This window comes from Rhipicephalus sanguineus, unplaced genomic scaffold (assembly GCF_013339695.2).
Source record: "Rhipicephalus sanguineus isolate Rsan-2018 unplaced genomic scaffold, BIME_Rsan_1.4 Seq2165, whole genome shotgun sequence".
NCBI classification, from domain to species: domain Eukaryota; kingdom Metazoa; phylum Arthropoda; class Arachnida; order Ixodida; family Ixodidae; genus Rhipicephalus; species Rhipicephalus sanguineus.
Genome location: NW_023614791.1, coordinates 1 through 20,929, shown reverse-complemented (window position 1 = coordinate 20,929; position 20,929 = coordinate 1). Strand labels below are relative to the sequence as shown.

The following is a 20,929-nucleotide window of genomic DNA, read 5'->3' as shown; positions in this document are numbered from 1 at the left end:
GATTTGTCTTGCGCGTAGTTGAACAATAAAGATTCGCAGCCTGCACGTTAACTAAAAGCGGACTGCGGGTCTCTGTGTCTAATCTTTCTTCTGTCTCTCATTGCCCATAAGCAGTGATATTGCTGTGGGAAACACCGGCGCACACTGCATGCTTCACCCCTCCACAGGTTTCACGTGGTCACCTGCTGGTGTGGCGTAGGAGAGGGTAATCTCCACAGCAGAAATGGAACTCACTCGAAAAGGAGGATGTAAGCTCATAGGAATTGTGTTCTCACTGCGTAAGCACGCCGACGTCGGCAACACGCGAACACCGACGTAGCATCTACAAAGGGAGCGCACCCTTGCATGCCGTATCTGTCGGCCTTGAACACAACGCGACAACACAACTTTGCATCACACCTCCCCTAACAACCTAAACAAAAAGGAATCCTTTCGTATTCTCACCTCATAAGAATATACTTAGGCATCCTGTACATCTCTTTTTTACAATAGTCTATTATTGCGTTCATGAAGTATATTGAATTGGTGGTGGCAGGGATCTGTAGAAATGCATATCTAATATGCTACTCTGCGAAAAAATATGCTCTTGAGAAAGTGACAGTGTACGATCACTTGTGCGTGCAGTGAATGGTCAGTGCACAGCAACATTTCTTAAGGATGTCGAACGTACGATGGGCGGAGAAGCAAACTAAGTTGCTTACAGCTTTGATAACCCCTGGAATTTCTGAATTATCCTAATTGACCTGGTAGGCATATCTAGCCTTCGTCTCCTCTCCTCTCGCGTTGTCTCTCTTTCCCTCTTGTTTACTAAAGGCATTGGCGAATAGGATTTCTCCAGCTTGACCAAGGGCCCTGTCTGCAGGCGAAGCAACCTCTTTTTTAAGATGTCGTGCTGCTCCAACGCTAGTGCGCGGTATCGAAATAGAACACTATTTTTACGCGAAGGCTCCTTACCAACAGCAATATCCTGCGCCAGGCCACTAATTCCTTTGGATATATCAAGGAGATCTGAAAAAAAAACGCCTCCTTGGTTTAAACTAACATGGGACTGCACAGTCGTATATTAATGAGGTGGTTTTACACCTCGAACTTCAGGGTAGTGAAATTTTATATGAAGCATATTAACATTTCGTCATTCTTTGCGCGGTCTTCGTAGAACTTCGCAAAGTTCAAATCAAGTACTTTCCTAATATCACCTCCGTATCAAGTGACTGCGCGTAACGACATTTGGCGAAAGTAATTGTGTTTTACTGAAACATAGAAAATGTAGCTTTCGCTTATTCCATAACGAGGGCCTGGAAATTGGAAGCCTACGTACAAAGCCTAATTTGATGGGTTTGCCAGCTCCCAAGAGAAAGAGAGAAATATAAAGGAAAGACAGGGAGGTTAACCAGAGGAAGCCCCCGGTTTGCTACCCTGTACTTGGGAACAGGAAAGTGGATGTAAAAGAATGAACGAGGAGAAGAAGAGTTTGTGACGACAGCAGGAGACAAAAAAATAAACAAAGTTATGACCGTAACTCATGTACTACACAGCAACATTTTCTGCCAACAGTCACAGTTTTTCATTCAGTCCAGTTGCTTGCAGCAACCGCAACAACACCCTCAGAGCGGCTCGTGTCGAAGACGGGGTAGGCGAGGGCCCTAGGATTGTGTTCTCCGTGAGAGGGCGGTTGTCCAGCTGGCTTAGTGCGGCTGAGAGGGTCACTCTTTCGGAGTGGAAGCGGGTGCACTTAAAGATAAGGTGCGCGACTGCTTCGCTGCACCCGCAGACTTCGCATGACGGGCTGTCAGCCATCCCAAGAATAAAAAAAATAGGCATTTGAGGAGGCTACTCCAAGCCACAGATAGACCAGCAGGGCAGGGTCACGTTGTAATATGCGTGCTTAAAGAGGCATTCGAAATACCGAGCAATGAGAAAGACTGGAACTGGCCAACCGTGCCATGGCTGATCTTGTACACAAATGCCTATGAACGTTGCCTGAGGGACAGGCGTCACGCTATCATGTTTAGTAAGCGCCGAATGTGTATTTCAGGGGATCTAGGTTCGGACGCCACCAGTGGCAGGTTATCTAATGGTCTGTACATTTCTCTTTAGATAATTATGCCTACTTTTAACTAAGCATAATAATTACTTCGCCCAAGCGATCTCAGGTTTCATACTCCACCAGCTGACACTGTTGTTCTTATAGCAAAAGCGCCTCGGATATTCTTACTCTTCGTGGTCAATATGCAACTTGCGGGCCGACAACTTTGGAGAGGTGAGTAAGCGTAAGCTTTAAATGTCCTAATAAAGTTATCAATAAGTGAAAACGAGAATGTTTACGCCACTAGTGTTTCTCAATCTTCTCAATACTGTCTAAACCACAAGAAACATTATCGGTAAAACAATTTTTAACGAAGAAGGAATCAGCTTTACTTCTTTTTCTGTCAATATACCAGTCATATTAACGAACTATAACTGAATAATGCATGATTTATCAGTCTATAAATGACTGCTCGAGGGTATAGTTATTTCATGGTTAAAAAATTTTACAATGGAAAACAAAAAAAGCCACGACACAAGAGAAGCCGCTAGGACATGGGGCTTCTTCTTAATCCCCTTTTGTGCCTGGGTTCAAGAACAAGAGACGCACACCCGGACCAGCACTAACATATTTCACCCTACAGCACGTGGAAAACAATTACAGGGCTCAACGTCATATTTACACTGATGGCTCTTTTCATCTGCAATTGGTGTCTGGATTCCATCTGCCAATGTCACCATCTCTGCCACTCTTAGTCACCGTACTTCATCTACAGCGACTGAACTGGCTGCACTACGGGCTGCTTTTAATTACATTGTAGATCAGACAGCTGAGTCTTGGGTCACCTTCACCGACTCAAGAGCGGCGCTGCAGTCTCTGAAGTCTCCACGCACGCAGGATAAACTCGTCATGGACATCAAATATCTATGGAGCAAAGCCTGCGACCTCCATCACCGCATTACTCTGCAGTGGATACCTGCCCACTGTGGAATACAAGGCAACGTCCAGGCTGATGACGCTGCCAAAGCTGGACATGACGCCTCGAGAGAAATCATCGAGATACCTTTCTCGAGAAAATATGCGACGACACTCGTATCGGCACACGCTTGGCGGCTCCAGCGATCCCTCTGGACAGATGCTAATCACCAGTATGGACCACTTTACCAGATCGACCCATCGTGTAACTTCGATATGCCGCGAGACCTAAAAAGACAAGAGGAAACATGCTTGCACCGCATCACACTAAACGTCGCATACACCAACTACTTCAGGAGCAAGATTAAGCTGTCGGACTCACCAATGTGCGTCCAATTTAACGTCCAAGAAGATCTGCATCATGTTCTTTGTGAATGCAAGCGATACGCATCAGAGAGACAGTCTCTGAAGGCGGCCTTGCATCTTCAACGGGGATCGTGCTTAGAGTTGCGACATGTTCTGGGCCCATGGCAAAGCAGCACCTGTGCGCTACGTGCCACGACAGCGCTGTTGACTTTCTTGCGGGCCAGGAGCCTGAACAAAACTTTTTAAACTTGTGTGGCTGTATGTGTTATGCGCTTATCACTGTATATATCATAATCGTCACCCAGAAGCTGGAGTAGCATGTCAGGCGAACAGCCAGGCAAACGTCTCCAGCTTCATTAAAATGTTTATCACTCCCTCTTTCTTAATCCCCTTCTCTAACTTTTGCCTAACGTGCGTGTCTTCTTTTTTTTTCTTAAAATTTTCTGAATTTACGAACTGCTTTGTATGGATCGTAACACTTAAACTTGGTTTGAGAAGTCACAAGTGTCTGGAAAATGTGGAGGTCAGAAGGGAACTTGAGATTTTGTGCACTACAAGTTAAGAGCAGCATACAGAATAAAGCAAACGAGAGAAAAAAAGAAAGATACACAATAGAATGTCAAACAACTACATATTATTGCAATCAGGGCGTGTGGTTTTTTATTAGTGAAGGCTTCCAAGCACTCGTGAGCCATCTCCACAACTCTTAGTCAAAATTTCGAGGATCGCAGTAACAAGATAACCACAGATGCACCTCACTAACTCACCAATGTGATTTGAACACTGCCCTATAGTTTTGTGCTTGTTCAGTGCTTCTCGGCGTATCCTCGTGCTTAGGCTTGCGTTGTTCTTGCCACATTTGGTCATGAAACAACAGCATGTACGCGTACGACTAAACTCCAAGGTCTGGTCAGACAGTGCAATTTTTTACATCGCCCATTTGTTATTCTGGGCAACTGTGCATTGCATAAATTTAAAACGGCACCTACATGCTCGACAGGTATTAACTCACTAGCAATACTAAGATTATGAGGAATACTGCTTAAATAGGGAACATCTTTTTTTTTCTGCAATGGACGTTTCCGAACAATATTAACTGTCCGCTCTTGTGCCATGGTCCAGTTCACATTTTAGAAAATAGGAGGCCTCGACTTTCCGTCTGTAAGTAAACTGCCGCTATTTCCGCTGTTGAATAGATTTTCTTGAACGCATTCTGCTCATTCATCCTACTATAAGGTCAGTGACAAATAACCCATTTTACTTGGCTACGCTTGCGCATTCTCTCACCGTCTGCTTTAAATTAAGTACGTAGAACATAAAGCAAAGAAAACCAATGAAGTGCTTTTCTTTTATATCACGAAACACGATCGGGAAAACAGAGCCAAGGGAATGAAGGCGCGAGGATCCCCGGAAGCTGTCGTGAAATTCAAATTCGCAATGCAAATATCAATGGTCAAGCCACGATGAAAAATCCTTGGAACACAGAGCGTTGCTGGAGCCGGGCAACCAGGAAACACGACAGTAAAGGACAAGATTCATCGTGCATCGACGTCAACATGTTCGTGCGGCCACGACGACGAGGATGTGCATCATCTGTTGCTCGACTGTCCCAAGCACGACACACATAGACAGCGACTCGAACAGGAACTTCACACGCTGGACTCTGAGCGAACGTTTTCGTTGGCGAAAATACTAGGCCCATGGCCGTCTAGGATAAACCGCAAAGCAATGAAAGTGCTCCAACGTTTTTTTGAAGGCAGCAATATTTGTGATGCTTACTCAGCGGACCATATATAAAGACCGCACCGCGGCGGTATGTGCGCTCTGTTGAAACGAGCGTTTGAACTTGTGGGACTGTATATATATATATATATATATATATATATATATATATATATATATAATATATATATATATATATATATGTATATGTATAATATATATTATATATATATATATATATATATATATATATATATATATATATATATATATATATATATATATATATATATATATATATATACGTGTTGTATATTGTTAGGGTATTCATTAGACGGCACTCAGCTATAATGCGTAATGGCGACAGTCACGGCCAGGCACGAACTCTCAGCGCGAGCGGCGTCTTTTTAGGAGAAAACCGAAGTGGACGACCCACTAGAAGGCGCTGGAGAGCGCAACCCATTCCTCTGTTCGAAGGCTTCGCTACAATATATATAGATATATATATATATATATATATATATATTGTTTTTGTTTCTTATTTTATATCCAACAAATATGTGGAAAAGGGTAGCCGTGATCAGGCAATGGTGGCAACAACTCCTTCATTTATTTTTTATTACAATCAAAAAGAAAGGGAGGGAAAATGCCTACTGACCGGTGCGAGAACGCCGTGACGTAATTGAGCGTTTAAAAGCGGCGCTTTATTGCAATGGCACCTCTGGCGCCACCTCACGGATTTCGTTCGCAACGTTCGCAATCTCGAACTTCCTGCTCGGACACAAGGGACCGCTTCAGTCGGGGTTGTTGTCTGGGAGCCGCCAAGTACGACTTCAGGCCAGCGCTCCAGAGTTCAGAAAGATTAATCCCCTCGGCTAGGGCCCCAAACTATGTCTCTTGGGTTGGCAATCAACGCGACAACCTGATTATTGATAATATCTGCGATAATCTGTATTATAAGCACCCACATTATTTCATATGGGGACCTAAAAATCTTAACACCTCAGGCCCTTATTAAGCGATGTATGTGTGTCACCGGCACTTGCGGTCCTTCTACTGAGACAATATATTTGCCCGTGGTTTACATGTTCTACATAATGTAGAATGGCTTTACAGTGCTGCTAACGTGGTTTCCACGCTGCTGGCACGAACGAAGGACAGTCTCGGTTCGCTAGGCCTTTGCGATCACATAATACGTTGTCTAGAAATATAAATTGCGACATACCCGCTAGTGGTAGTTAACCTACGAGGCTTATCCTGACGCCAATTATTGAATACATGTCGCCGTTACTGTTATATCAATGATAATCAATGCGATTCATCATGCAAACAACAGCACAAGAACATACACATACGATGAGACAATAGGGCGGCCGGACACTCCGTCTGCGTGTGCGATTGCAGTCTAGCGTGAGTGGTACCATGCCAACTTGCCGGTGCGCGCTAATTGTGAATAATGTCATCGGAATACTGCAGAGAAACCAGTTTCTGCTCTCTTGACTGCGTGGGGCGGAGCTGCCATTTATACAAATGTGTTCAAATCTATAGAAAGGTGTTCGGATAACGCCTGATTCAGAACGTACTTTTACATCTATATCTTCTATTGCAATCTGACATTTGTCCCTAGCAAAAAAAGCAGATGTTCTAAATTGATTTTTAAATGCGAAGCATTTCTTAGCGAACTTCTGCGACTTTGAGCGTATCTATCTATCTATCTATCTATCTATCTATCTATCTATCTATCTATCTATCTATCTATCTATCTATCTATCTATCTATCTATCTATCTATCTATCTATCTATCTATCTATCTATCTATCTATCTATCTATCTATCTGGCCGTCTACGACTTTGTGCTCTCCTGGCCGTTTGGTTAATGGGATGTATACCGGAATTGGTATGGCATAAGATGACTGTAATGCGAACATAAATGACAGGTCAAAACATGGAAATTATGATACATGTCATGAACAGCACGATTTACATGCCACGGTCTTGGTGCTGTTGCGGCCGTTTCGTTGACTAGATACATGCCAAAATTAGTATGGCATGTCAAGAGTGTATGAAGAGCATAAGTGAGAGGTCTTATCGTGCAAATAATGACACGCATGTCATGTATACAATGATTTACATAACATTGTCTCGAGGAGCGCGTGGCCGTCCAATTAGATGGGTATATACCAACAGTGGTACGAGGAGACATTTCTATGTGGCGAACATAAACGACAAGGTTCAACATGAAAATCATGACATGCATGTCTTGTGCATCATGATTTACATGCCACACTCATGGTGCGCTCGCGGCCGTTTCGATAGCTCGATCAACACCAATATTAGTATTGCGTGACGTGACTGCATGAAGAACATATCACAGGTGGTAACATGAAAATCATGCAATGCATGCCATGTACATCATGATTTACATCCCACACTCATGGTGCGCTCGCGGCCGTTTCGCTAGCTTGACCTACAGCAAAATTCAGCGAAATTGGTATAGCGTGACGTGATTGTACGACGAACATAAATGAAAGGTGGTCTCATGAGAGTCATGACATGCATTTCATGTACAGAATGATTTACATGTCACGCTCACGGTGCGCTCGCGGCCGTTTAACTACCTCGATATACACCAAAATCGGTGTTGCATGACGTGACTGTACGACAAACATCAATAACAGGTGGTAATATGAAAATCATGACATACATGTCGTGTAGGGCATGATTTACATGTCACACTCATGGTGCGCTCGCGGCCGTTTCCTTATCTTGATATACACCAAAATTGGTACTGTATGATGCGATTGTACCACTAACATAAATGACAGGTGGTGACGTGACAATCATGACATGCATTTCATGTAATGCATGATTTACATACCACGCTCAAGGTGCGCTCGCGGACGTTTCGCTAGCTTGGTATACCCCAAAAGTGGTATTTCGTGAGGTGACTGTATGACCAACATAAATGACAGGTGGTGACATGAAAATCATGGTTTCCATGTCGTGTAGTGCTCGACTTACATGCCACGTTCATGGTCTGCTCGCGGCCGATTCGCTAGCTTGACACGCACTAATATTGGTGTTGCGCGGCGCGACTGTATGATGAACACTAATGGCAAGTGGTGACATGACAATCAGGATATGCATTTCATGTACAGCATGATTTACATTCCACGCACATGGAGCACTCCCGGCCGTTTCCCTAGCTTGATTATATACACCAAGACTGGCATTGCGTGACGTGACTGTACGACGAACTGTATGACGCGACTCTACGACATGACAGATCCTCACACGGAAATCATAACACGCATGCCATGTAGGTCATGATTTACATGACACTGTCTTGGTGCGCTTCCGGCTGCTTTGTTAAATGCATATACACCAAAATTCGTATGGCATGACATGAGTGCGTGACGAACATGAATGACAGGCCGTGCATTGTATATACCAGAATATACGTTTCATTATATAAAAGATTGTACATGCATGTATTCATGCATGACAGACATGTGGTATAGAGTGAACAAGATGTCATGGCACGAATGATTTCATTTTCCCCAAAAAGAAGCAAGGTGATGTTTGGAGCTTTTTGCTGGTTGCTTCGCACTGCATCGATTCCCACAGTGCGTGGGATCTGCCGGATTTTTCTACTTTATTAGTGAAATCTTTTCACGCTTTCGATATATCCATTGACTGAGCACGGCATGAACAACAATAGCCTTGATGTATACATGTGCTTTGCGGCGCTCTTACCTTCTGGCAAAGCGGAATCACTACATTTTCAGCTCATGCTTCGAATGTCGAAGTATTCATAATCTCTGTTATCAGAGGCTATAAAAACCGAAAAGAAAGGAAGTCTAATGCATCCCAGGGAGTTTGTCAAGTGAATACATACACTGATATCGCTTTAATCCGAAGACTCGGATGAACAATCGGAACTTTATACCGGCAGCGCCTTCTATGAAGCGTCACGAAAGCTACAAGGATCAAACAAGTTCACTAGCCAAATTGCCTCCGAGACTGACGCCAAGAATCTGCGCTTATATTTCGGAGGCAATGCTACAATTTATGATAACCCGTTGTTCCCGCGGACAGCGCAGGATCTTTGATATGTGCGCATTATGTACTGAAATACGTGTTGTTTAAATAAATCATTTCGCTCTATAAGTGATGATGAGAGCGGCTTGAATAAAAACCGTTCACCGCTACTTGTGCGTGGTGCTTCGCACGATAGATGGCAGCTCATTCCCGGTGACCAACGCAAAGAGCAGCAACCTGTTTGCGCGGGCTTTTCAAGCAAACACCCCGACCACGCGTGCCTCTTTGCCGTTGGCTTACCACGTGTTAATTCTATACGCCAGGTACAAATAGAAAGGAATCCCTCCTCGACAAAAATTTCTGGCTATGCTACTGGTGCAAGTCAAAATCATTCGGCAGGATACAATAACACAAGCATGAGGTGTGATTTGAATTGAAACTACCTGCAATACATAGTTTTCACGGACGTCACAACTGGGGCTTGTGGGATAGGTGGCCGCCATGATGGTGAACTGCTAGCGCGGTGTTATCGTTTGGTGCGTGTGCAGGTCCGATATTTTCGCGTTGTGCGGGTTCAGTAACAGTGCGGCGTCGCAATGCCGATGTGTGCGATGACTGGCTGTAGTGCGAGAAGCACGTCTGCCGCACAGAAAACGGACCTGGAGCCAGGAACCGGGCTCTACCGATTGCCGAAAGTGATAACTCGGCAATGCGACCGCACGAAAGTGTTGTCGGAGGAGCGTCGGCGTCTCTGGCTCGCTCGCATCAACAGAAAGGGCCTCAAGAACCTGGATTACCTCCGTGTATGCGGTCGGCATTTCATCTCAGGTAAGCAAAACAGGATGAAGCGAACACTTTAAAAAATTAACGCCACCGCTTACAATCGCCTGCAACACAGCCGTCGCTGTGTGTGCAGCGGTTTAAACCTCGCAGGAGCTCTCCGGGTCGCGTTCGAGCCCGTTCCGGATCTTCTGCATCTTAACGGGCACCTTCGACTGCGATCCGCGTACTGCAATCGAGTTAAAATGTCACTGTCTGCACCAAACTGCTGAGTTTAACGTGCTCGATGCGTGTTGTTTGTACCGTGCATTGAAACTGCCGTTCACATCGGGCTACTGATCGCGAGTGCCTTGTGTAATTTTGCGCTGTTCGTAACAGCTTGTAACGAGACAGTTTTCGCGCTGAAGTCGCAATTTCACATGCAACAGCGCGCCAGGTTTTCACTGTTGATGTTTTGTAATTTGCAGGACAGCCAGCGAGTCTAATGGACAACACAAACCCGGATTGGGTGCCGAGCCAACACTTGGGATACAGCAACCGCACAGCACCGGGCGTTAACTCTACTTCTCGGTACAAGCGCGCCAAAAATCGGCTGGCAAAAAAAAAAGGTGGCCCCAGCAGCGAACGCAGCTAACATTCAGCCGGCAGAGGTTGACCATCCTTCGCCTGAAATGGTCGATGCAGGCGATCACTTCAGTGAAGAGACGCCTGCTGAATGTTCCAACGAGACCACTTCAGTTACAGGTCTGTTTACTCACAGATACCTCTTGGATCCAGTAAAAAGCAGCACTACTTTTAACTGTACTTTGATGCCCCCAAATTGTTTTTGCAGATGCTGCTGTGCAAACAGATGTAACCATGGCGTACATGAACACCTTGGAGGAGGACGGCAAGAGGCTTGCGTTCGAGCTGCAGGAAGTCAAGAAGCAAAAAATGAAACTTGAAGTGACAGAGGCTTCACTTCGAGGTGACCCCGGCAAAGTTGTGTTTTACACAGGCTTGCCTACTTTTGCTAGGCTCCTTGCCATCTTTCAGATTGTAGAGACTGTTGTGAAACACACGCAGCAAAATGGCCTCTGCAAATTTCAGGAGTTCATTGTGTTCCTGATGAAACTAAAGTGCAATTTTCCACTGCAAGACCTAGGTTACAGGTTTGGTGTATCCGATTCTACAGTGAGCCGAATTTTTGAGAAGTGGCTAAATGCTGCCTTCTGGAGGTTGAAATCGCACATTTTTTGGCCGTCCAGGCATTTTATTCAAAAGACCATGCCGCAAGCTTTCGTAGACTCGTTCGGCACTAAAGTTGCGGTGATTATAGATTGCTTCGAGATCAAAATTGAGCGGCCTTCTTCCCTAGAGCCACGTGGTGAGACTTGGTCTCAGTATAAGAGCAGCAACACAGCCAAATATTTGATAGGAATCAGTCCTCAGGGTATTATAACCTATATTTCGGAGGGGTGGGGTGGCAGATGCAGTGACAAGCACATTACAGAGAACTGTGGTATACTTGACTTGTTGACGCAGGGTGATGTTGTGTTGGCAGATCGTGGATTTGACATTGCAGACACGCTTGGTCTCTACTGTGCACGTTTGCATGTACCTGCCTTCACAAAAGGTAGAAATCAGCTCACAGCTCTGGAGATTCATAACACTAGAAAGCTTGCTAGTGTACGCATCCATGTTGAGCGGGTAATTGGCCTTGTGCGAAACAAATACATCATCATGAAGGCTGTACAGCCAATTAATTTTATTGCATGTAGGCAGGATGATCCCGTCCCGCCGCTGGACAAAATAGTCACAGTTTGTTGTGCTTTTTGTAACATCTGCCCATCTGTAGTCCCAGGAAATGAGAACGAACCTGCAGAAACGCTTTCCTGTTCCAATTAGTGATTGATCAGACTTGTCATCACGGAATAAGATTGAACAAAATTCTGCAGCAATCTACATGAAGGAAATCATTAATGGATGAATAGAAATTGTGCTGCATGTAAATTGCCAAAAAGGAAACTCAAGGTTTCTCCAAAAGTAGAACTTCGCAGTTGAGCAATAATTAGCCATGCAGACGACATGTTTCGGCAGAATTTTTCTTAAGTTTATTTCAATATTCTTGCCTTCTATCCAGAGTTTCTTTTTTGAAAGTTGAGATAGCCCGTTTGATGTCTACATATATTGTGTTGTTTCATGGTTTAGCATGTATGCTAAATACACTTTTTTTTTCTCCTCTGGAGACTGAGTAGAATGGCGAGTGAAATATTTTGCACACTGACTGAAACCCGTGATCTCTGCCCTTTTGCTTTGTGGATTTACACATTGTTTTTTAAGTTTATTTCAGTGTTCTTGCCTTTCGAGCTTTTCTTTGTCTTGAATGTAGTCCAGTTGATTTATGTATATATTGTGCTATTATGTGCCCTTGCATATAAACAAGACTTTTTTTCACTTGCGTCTGCATATAATGGTAATACACAGTGATTGCAATTTAGTTGTTAGTTTTGATAAGGCCTTGCTGCTAAAAATATTAGTCTAAGATTGCGATAAGAGTGTACCGAAATAGTAAGGTGTGCTTGCATTTTGGGTGTCTATATTAATATGTTCTTTACTGTAATGTTTATATTGCAGTCGTGATTTGTGAATGTCTGCTTCCTCTGTGTCAACAATACAGACCAATGTTCAGGCGCGGCTGCAAAATAATGACAACCACAGTAATTAAATGGGTCAAAGTCACATTACAGCAGCTAGAGATAGGTATGCTGTTGCCAGAATATGCCTCGGAAGCAGGCAAATGTGTTCATTGTGAAGCATCCGTCACATGTTCATAAACTGCATGTCAAAGTGTTTTATTTACACAGTGTGATGCAGCAAGACAAATATGGACACATTTGTTCATAGACTGAGCTAAATAAATCTATTACAGTAGTGGGCTGTGTACGTTATTTCATAAAATTCGCCTGCAGTTGTGGCATCATGCTGTTACATTGCTAAGCTCAATGGCATGGAATCGAATCCTGGCTAGCCTTGGCCACATTAGATGAGGATAACATTCAAAAGCCTGTGTACCGTACTTAGTGGGGCAAGGTAAAGACCATTAAGTTGTGAAATTAATGCACAGTGCCATGTTACAGCACGGTCTATATCTTATTTGGGCAATAAGGCCTCAGAAATCGAAACATGATAAGAAGGCGTATTCTTTGATGAATGGCGTAAAATCACTTAAAGCACAAATGGAAAGTTCTAATGACTAGAACGAAATCACAACAACTCAATGTGCATGAAGGCTGATACCTAATAACATCTCGGGATGCACATGATTTAAAAGGAATACACACAAATAAAAAAATTCTTTAAATGAAAGATTATACAGCAATGACTAAAGCACCCAATTTACACAAGCGCATGAGATTACTGCTATGCAAAAGAGAAACACCGTGCCGCAAAAAAACAAACAAACATGGTATAATACAGCAGTTGTTACCATGCTTAGTGGGGGCAAGTTAAAGACCATCAAGTTGTGAAATTAATGCACAGTGCCATGTTACAGCACGGTCCATATCTTATTTGGGCAATAAGGCCTCAGAATTGAAACATGATAAGAAGGCGTATTCTTTGATGAATGGCGTAAATCACTTAAAGCACAAATGGAAAGTTCTAATGACTAGAACGAAATCACGACAACTCAATGTGCATGAAGGCTGATACCTAATAACATCTCGGGATGCACATGATTTAAAAGGAATACACACAAATAAAAAAATTCTTTAAATGAAAGATTATACAGCAATGACTAAAGCACCCAATTTACACAAGCGCATGAGATTACTGCTATGCAAAGAGAAACAACCGTGCCGCAAAAAAAAAAAACAAACATGGTATAATACAGCAGTTGTTACCATGCTTAGTGGGGCAAGTTAAAGACCATCAAGTTGTGAAATTAATGCACAGTGCCACGTTACAGCACGGTCCATATCTTATTTGGGCAGTAAGACCTGTTGACTGCTGTCTGATCTGGTACAATCCCGACAAAACCACTGCTTTTGCTTGGGTGCCCGCCTTATTCCAATACAGCTATAGTGAAACCAGCCATACTTACAGTTGCTGCCATCGCAGGCAAGCATTTTTCCTTGCTCTGGTCCTTGACAGTAGCAAAAAGTGCCTGCACTAGCTGAAGAATTTGCGCTCTTCTTTTTTGTAAAATATTCTGCAAATAGCTCAGGCAAGACTGCCTTACTAAAGAAGTCTGAGGCTGTTACATTGATGGTCTCAAAAAACACCTTGTCCCGCAGTATTCTTTCAACATACATACTCTGTGGGGTCCACACAACAAAATCGCAGTATGGAAGATTGCACACCGCCAACTGTGTTTGAACTTGAAAAAAGTAGCTATGGCTATGCTTCAACTGCAACTTCCCATTCACTACCTCTAGGCAGAAGTCATCATTGTTTAAGGCTGCTTGTTCTACCGTGGTATCAGCTGCTGAATGGGGACATTTAACTTCAACGAGTCCCCTCCCACAACATGTGCACATTACCGAACTGTCGGGACTGGCTGCTAAGTATGGGAATTCGGAGCTCAAGAAAACACCAGTCTTGTTGTGAGAAAAATTGGTGTGGCTACTATTCATTTTATCTGCATATTGTGCAATAGCATCTGATTCGTGATCAATACCCCACAATGTGGCTGCTGTACTAAATTGATGTAGTTCGGGATAACATATCCTTTTCAGCAAGCTCACTGAAGGCTGAGTTATGCTTGTTTTACATACGCTCTTCATCACAGAAGCTGTAATCCGTCCAGCACGATATTTAAACCATGCTGGACACCTGAATTGCTGCCTCGTCACCGCTTCCACATGATGCACCATTTCTTCAGTGATGGCCAGTTCAGGAAGTACATTTTTGGCACGTTCGAGGAGTTCTGGCAAGTTCTCTGACTTAGCTTCATTACACAACAGCTGTCGTAGGTTGGGAGGCTTGTTGGTTTTGGGGGCTACAAATCTGTCGCTGTATTCTGGCAGGACCATGAATATTGCTGGTGGGGCACCTCCGTCATCGATGCTTGCATAAAATGACTTAAGTTCTTCCTCTGTTGGAGGAGGCAAAGCTGATGCTTGCGTAACAGCTGGCTGCTGCTCCTCAAGTGGTATCTTGGGAATGGAATCCATGCGAGTTTTCTTTCTCTTTGAAGACGCAAAGTCTATTTCTTTGAGTCGCTTGTACTCTGTGCCTGAGCGATGTGCGGGGAGCCAAACATTTGCCTTTTGTGTGCATGTCCTCGACTCCCTGATGCGCACAGCTGTCTCCATTGCGAAAAGTGTTGCGCCGATGTGGGAACATGCTTCACCTGCACCTGCCATGCAGGTACAATGCGCTGTACATATGCTCCCATCACTGTCGACCAACACCCAAGGCTTGAGTGGAGCTTCTCGCAGCCGCTGGGAGTGGGCGACCTGAAGTAAAAAAGATTCATCCTAGCTTAGAAGAATGAATGCAACCGTACATCTGTCGTGCTTCTTAAAACATGTACACAGCCCACATGTATATTAAACGACTACCGAAACAGGGACATATGCTCATTTTAAAACGATGTCCAGCACCTTGTTGCTCAACACCCTAAAGCTGTCGATTTCATAGTGAAAAAACCACTGAAATGCTATCGCAGTGGGCTCTACATATTACGCTTACACTTAACGAGTCTCAGAAAGCTGTATATAGGCATACGAATAACAAAACACGGTATTTTGCGTCGTAAGCAACGGCCGGCGGCGTGAACTTTGAGCACTGAAGCAGCGCACGGTGCAGTAATGAACGGCCAAAGAATGAGTTCGTACGAGTGAGTACCGTGTTAATTACGTTATTACAGTGGTAATGCTTTACGAATATATTTTAGAAATAATCATAACCTTACCTCGCTCAACACGATGACGCGCTTGGAGGGTAGCCGCATTGCTGTCACGCCGCTCACACGGCCACTGGTGAAGTAGTTGTGAGCCTCAAGTGACTTGTAAGCTTTCATTTCGGTAAGCGATACGTGGTTCGTCGACAGCACCAAATAGTTCACTATGTCGGCATGCGTCGTAACCGGTAGTACCTCCACGTCCGTCGTCGTGTCAGTACCGGCGCACAACGTGTAGGGGTCAACTCCATCGCACATGCTGACCTTCGCTTCGTAACGTGCACGCGTCGGACCCACCAGCTCGGCAAAATATGACGGGCAGAATTCCTTCCGCCTGACAGGCGCCATCATTCAAACACTCGATAGCCGACAGACTGCAGGAAGACAGCGATGAACACTCGTGCGCACGCTTGGGCATGCTCGCGCGCCTTTGTCGCTGTTCTCCAACATGGCGGATACCGCCAGCAGACGACGGTGTGACGTCACATGAAAACTATGTATATGTGTTGATCATATTGTTTCCTAATGTTGTCGCCATCCTGGGTACTAATTAAGGCCATAGAAATTTATAAGCAAAACATTACGAAACCTCCTGAAAGTTATCTGCCGGCTTCCATGGCGCCCTCTCGTTTCATGGATGCTAATGGGCGCTTCGGTTATTATAGGATTTAAAAATTGATCATATAACCCTTAGGGCTTGCGAAAGTGTATTTCCTCGTCAGCCTGTGGCGGTCAATGAGAGCTAGCACGCAACTTGTCCTCTATGCTTGAAATACGAAAGAGAAGTCTTGAGCAAGCCTCTATAAAAAATGATGCGAAATGCAAAAAAAAGGAAAGAAAAACGGATTAACAAACACCGCAGCGGTGCTAAAGTGGTTAGAGCGTCGCCCTACAACGCGGAGGACGCCTGGGTTTGATTCCCAGTGCTGCCTACTGTCCACCAGTCTTTTCTAATGGTACGCAGGCAGGTACCCCGGTTGGCGCTTGGTGTGGCGGGTACTCATATCTCTAGGAGGTGGTCCTTTTCTTCCGTCATCTTCTTTCATTCACCTTCCTCTCCTCCCCAACGATGCTGATCAGTGCTCCCATATGGATTGGAGAAATGAGCGTCTTTCCGGTCATCAAGCTACCACTACTAGCAAGGAACAAGAACATAGCGCTCCCAGATAAGTTCAACTGGACGCACTAGTCAGAGTTTATGGAGAGCCTATATTATGTTCACTGCAGGGAGAAGATCACTCCCAATTATCTCCAATTTACTCTGTCCTTGTGCTTGCTGATTCCGTGCCTTGATTTCCCATGACTTGGTGCCCGTGACGTTGCTCTATGTGACCATCGGCTCTCCCTCCTACGTACTACGTACAAATGGTGGTAAATCTTGGCTTTTAGTTAGCACTAAGGCAACGGAGAGAGGAAACACTTACTGGCTTCAGTTGTTCTTCACGGGCTCAAAAACATGCGATAAATAAATATTGAACTTGCATAACACCGAGCATGATAACACAGATGATATAAAAATATCGTGATCATAGAGCAAATACAATATAGGCTATACGATACATGCATTTCTTACGAGCTATAGAGTCTATGAAGGCAAAAACTCAGGCGCTAACAAAAAGAGCTTCAGGTGAAGCTCATGGCCACGAAACGAGCGACAAAACCAATAATCAGAGTCGTATAGCCATAAAAACAGGAAAGTATGTCTACGGATAAGCAAACAACCGACTTCAATTTACCGCACGTTTCGCAAAAACTTTGTTTGCAGGGCAGGTCACGTCAACCGTGGAGCAGACAGCAAGTGGTACATCTAAATAACCGAACGATAGAAGGGGAACAGCGACGGAAGGAGAACAGCAGATGAGGACGACAAAGGATTACGCTGCTGGAGAAAGAGAGAGAAAGGACTTTATTGATCACATCCTCAGGAGACTAATGGGAGTCATCTGCTGTTGCTGCTGTGGTTGATGTTAATGAATATGGTGTTCGTGGTGCGTGGCGCGTGGTGGTGATGGTGATAATGATAATGATGAGTGAGAAAACCGCTGAGATACTACCAATATGTCTACCGCGGTAACTACGTGAACCTGTTTGTGAGTCCTATTGTTTGATATATCAGGCGGCATACCGTTGTCACGTACTGCTTTGCACTTAAGCCGAGAATAGAAAGTTTTGAAGTCATTTTACCCTTTTTGTACTTCGAGCACCAAAATGCTCTGAGATGTGAATATCTTACGCACCTTAGACAAACAATTTATTGCTGCGCCACTGAAAGCCAGAGACAACGAGTCTGTCACACGCCGTTGTTCGACCCTCAAAAAAAAAGGGCAAAAAAGAAGATGAAAACATATTTACAACGTTAGGTGCAAGAACGAAAGTAAAGTAAACGCAGGACAGCAGCTTTCGCTTTCATTACGCTCCCATTTTCTGCCTGCATGCCAGCGCTGTGCATCAGATAAAACATACATACAGTCGTGTGTACGAGGTATGCGAAGAACAAAACCCAAAAGATGCCAAGCAAGTAATCCACGAGTCCATATGTGCCAAGGTAGTTCGTCAGCAGCCGCCGAAAAGAAATCGGGCACTCCCGTGCGCCATTGACCCCGTTTTGCGAGGCATGCCACCGCAAAGCACCCCTCTCGCGCTTCACGCGAACGAGGCGACGACGGTGTGGACAAGCAGATCTCCGCTCCAGCGCCAGCCGTTATTCGGCGGCGAGGGCGGCGTATCATTGCCCGTAAATGACCAACCCGCTACGGGAATCCACGCACCTTGGCCTCCATTGCACAGAAGACTCCCTCCATACACGAGACCGCGTCACACAAGCTCTCTCCGCAGCGCCAAGGCGAGTCACGCCGAGTATGGCGAAGGATGAGGTGTGCGAATGGACGGCACGCCAAGCGCACCTTTGGTGCGTACGCTAAGCCCAAGTTGGCCGCATGGAACGAAAGTGAACGGGGACCCCGTTGAAAGCTCTGCAGAAACCAAGGAGGGAGAGCCCTGTAAACAAAGGAATTCGTGCAACGGAAGCAATCTCTTCCCCTCTAGTCTGAATGTGCGCTCCGCACCCATTTCAATCCCGCCTTGTTGTCTAATGGTTGAGCTCGTTGGTCACGAGTATGCGGAATGTGCAGCGGCGTGCTGGCACCCGCTCACACGTCCGAGGCACACCATTGTTTCCAGTCGTGCATTTTTGGTTACTTTTTATTGCGGGCTTACTCATTGCCTTGACCACCACACACGAATCAGCTAGGAATGAGCTGGAACGCTGTGTGCGTATTGAGTTTCTGACATGGTGAAACATTCGTTTTGCCGATGCAGAAACTCCATTCGTGAAACTAAAACCGACGGGGTTTCGCCAGTAAACTGAATGAAAAGTGGGGAGCTACGCCACTGGATGCAAAAGAATGCAAGCGTTTTGAGGGTCTTCAAACGGTGATGACCACGACCTAATTAGTAATAGCGTGTTCCACTTGTTAGTTCGGAGGGAATTGCGCTTCCCGAGTGCGTTTTTCAATAGCGGTTATGAACATCTTACAAGTATAGTATGCGGTTGAAAGTCTGATGGTCAATGCTGATTTTTACTGAAGCACTGCAGCTTAGCGTTCGCAGGCGTGAGAAATATTACACTCGTATTGCATACGCGTACACAGCGTATCGTTATCAGAACCAGTGGACGAATTCACAAAGCTTTCAATTTGTAAGTGCCCATTACGATTGAGCACCTTGCTTTACTAATGATATGACAAGCATCAGGATTGGCTCAAAGCTTTGTCTGGCTAACAATTCTTGCGTACGACCTTTCTGTGAATGCGGCTCCGGAAGGACTCAGACTTTTTCAGACTTTTGCATGGCAGTCGAAATGTTCTCAGTGTTGCCTTCCGAAGTTAATTCTTAGGGATTTATGTTTTTTCGTGACTCCCATTTGTGCATTTTACTGTCACTGGCGGATATCATGTACACAGTGATAACTGGATACGTGGTTCTTTTCCTTTTCTTGAGAATAAGAAACGAAAAAATAACGAGGTAGGGAAAACCTACGTGTGCCGCGCATTGGAACGCATTTATGGCTAAGTGGAAGATTTTTCAATGATTTGGGCTTGTATATTGACATAAGGCATTGAAATTACCACAGACATGGTCTCATTGTCTTACAGCTCTGTTAGATAAAAATTCACGACCGTCGGGTGATCAACTGTACAAACATATTTGTTGCAGCCAGCTTTATTTTACATACGCCCATACAATTCACCTTGTCTGTTTGATATGTAAAAGGGATTTTAGGAAAAAAATAATACGAATAAGCATGCAGAAGTAACATTTAAATAATTTCTTGTGCTCTAGAATGTTAGGCATCTCGACTAATTTTTTTTAAAGCACGAGGTTCCTGTTCATAGTTTCCAAAGGCTTTCCATAATGCAGAAAACGCGTGTGTATTTTTTATTTTATCTCAAGGAATTCTGTCTCTAGCTGAGAGAATTCGCTGACCTGCTCGAAAACAAACGTGATGGCTTTTGCCTACGCGTGATTGTGTCTGTTCAAAATTCGTGAATCGCAGTTTTCAACTAAATAGTCGAAAATTTGTCGTTGACAGTGTTCGAAAGATCTGAACAAGCATAAAATTGCGACGCTAATACTCCCATTTAGAACTGTCGTGGCTTCTTTTGGTTCATACATATTCCATCGATCTTCTCGTCTACACGGAGAAGCATGTGGCATTAAAAAAATGTACAAAAAAATGGCAGAATAATAGCTCGTGAAGAAATTAAATATGGCACCTAATAAATAAAAAATACATTTATAGGAGGAAGCAACAGCAAGAAACTGTGGCGACGTATCACACCTGCAGCGGCAGTGTAGTTGATGTGACGTTATCCTGGTAATCTCAAAGTTGCGGATTCAAGCCGTGACGGCAACGCTTAGATATGGACAAATTGCAAACACCCTAACGCATTTTTGTTCTCAAGGTCCCAAAACCCCGCGTGATGCAATTAAGCTAGATTCCCCCACTGTGGCATGACGTGTAATTAAAATTTAAGGCACGGAAAGAAAAAGATGCATAACTAACTTAATATGTATAACGCTGCATCACATTCAAAACCAGCAAATGCTTTCTCTTCTGCCTTTACGAGGTTTGCAAAGTGCCTATGAAAGCCAAACCCCGCATGCGCATGAATCGCGCCATTTGGCACGAT

The 20,929-nt window shown here is 44.4% G+C and overlaps 1 protein-coding gene across 1 annotated transcript; it reads right to left on the bottom strand.

Moving 5' to 3' along the window:
- Positions 1–12,517: 12,517 nt before the first annotated feature.
- Positions 12,518–16,086, bottom strand: LOC125756588 (uncharacterized). The gene is made up of 3 exons (XM_049411479.1): positions 15,750–16,086; positions 14,666–15,291; positions 12,518–12,527 (listed from the first exon to the last, which is right to left on the bottom strand). Exons 1-3 carry the CDS (start codon positions 16,083–16,085, stop codon positions 12,518–12,520), a joined length of 972 nt encoding a protein of 323 aa, XP_049267436.1. The 5' UTR covers position 16,086.
- Between the last annotated feature and the right edge of the window lie 4,843 nt (positions 16,087–20,929).

Bases quoted from the DNA above. Each gene is read 5' to 3' on its own strand.
- LOC125756588 (XM_049411479.1), bottom strand. From the start codon at position 16,085: ATGGCGCCTGTCAGGCGGAAGGAATTCTGCCCGTCATATTTTGCCGAG. The intron at 15,292-15,749 runs GTAAGGTTATGA...TTTTTACTTCAG, and splicing joins GCGTCATCGTGTTGAGCGAG to GTCGCCCACTCCCAGCGGCT.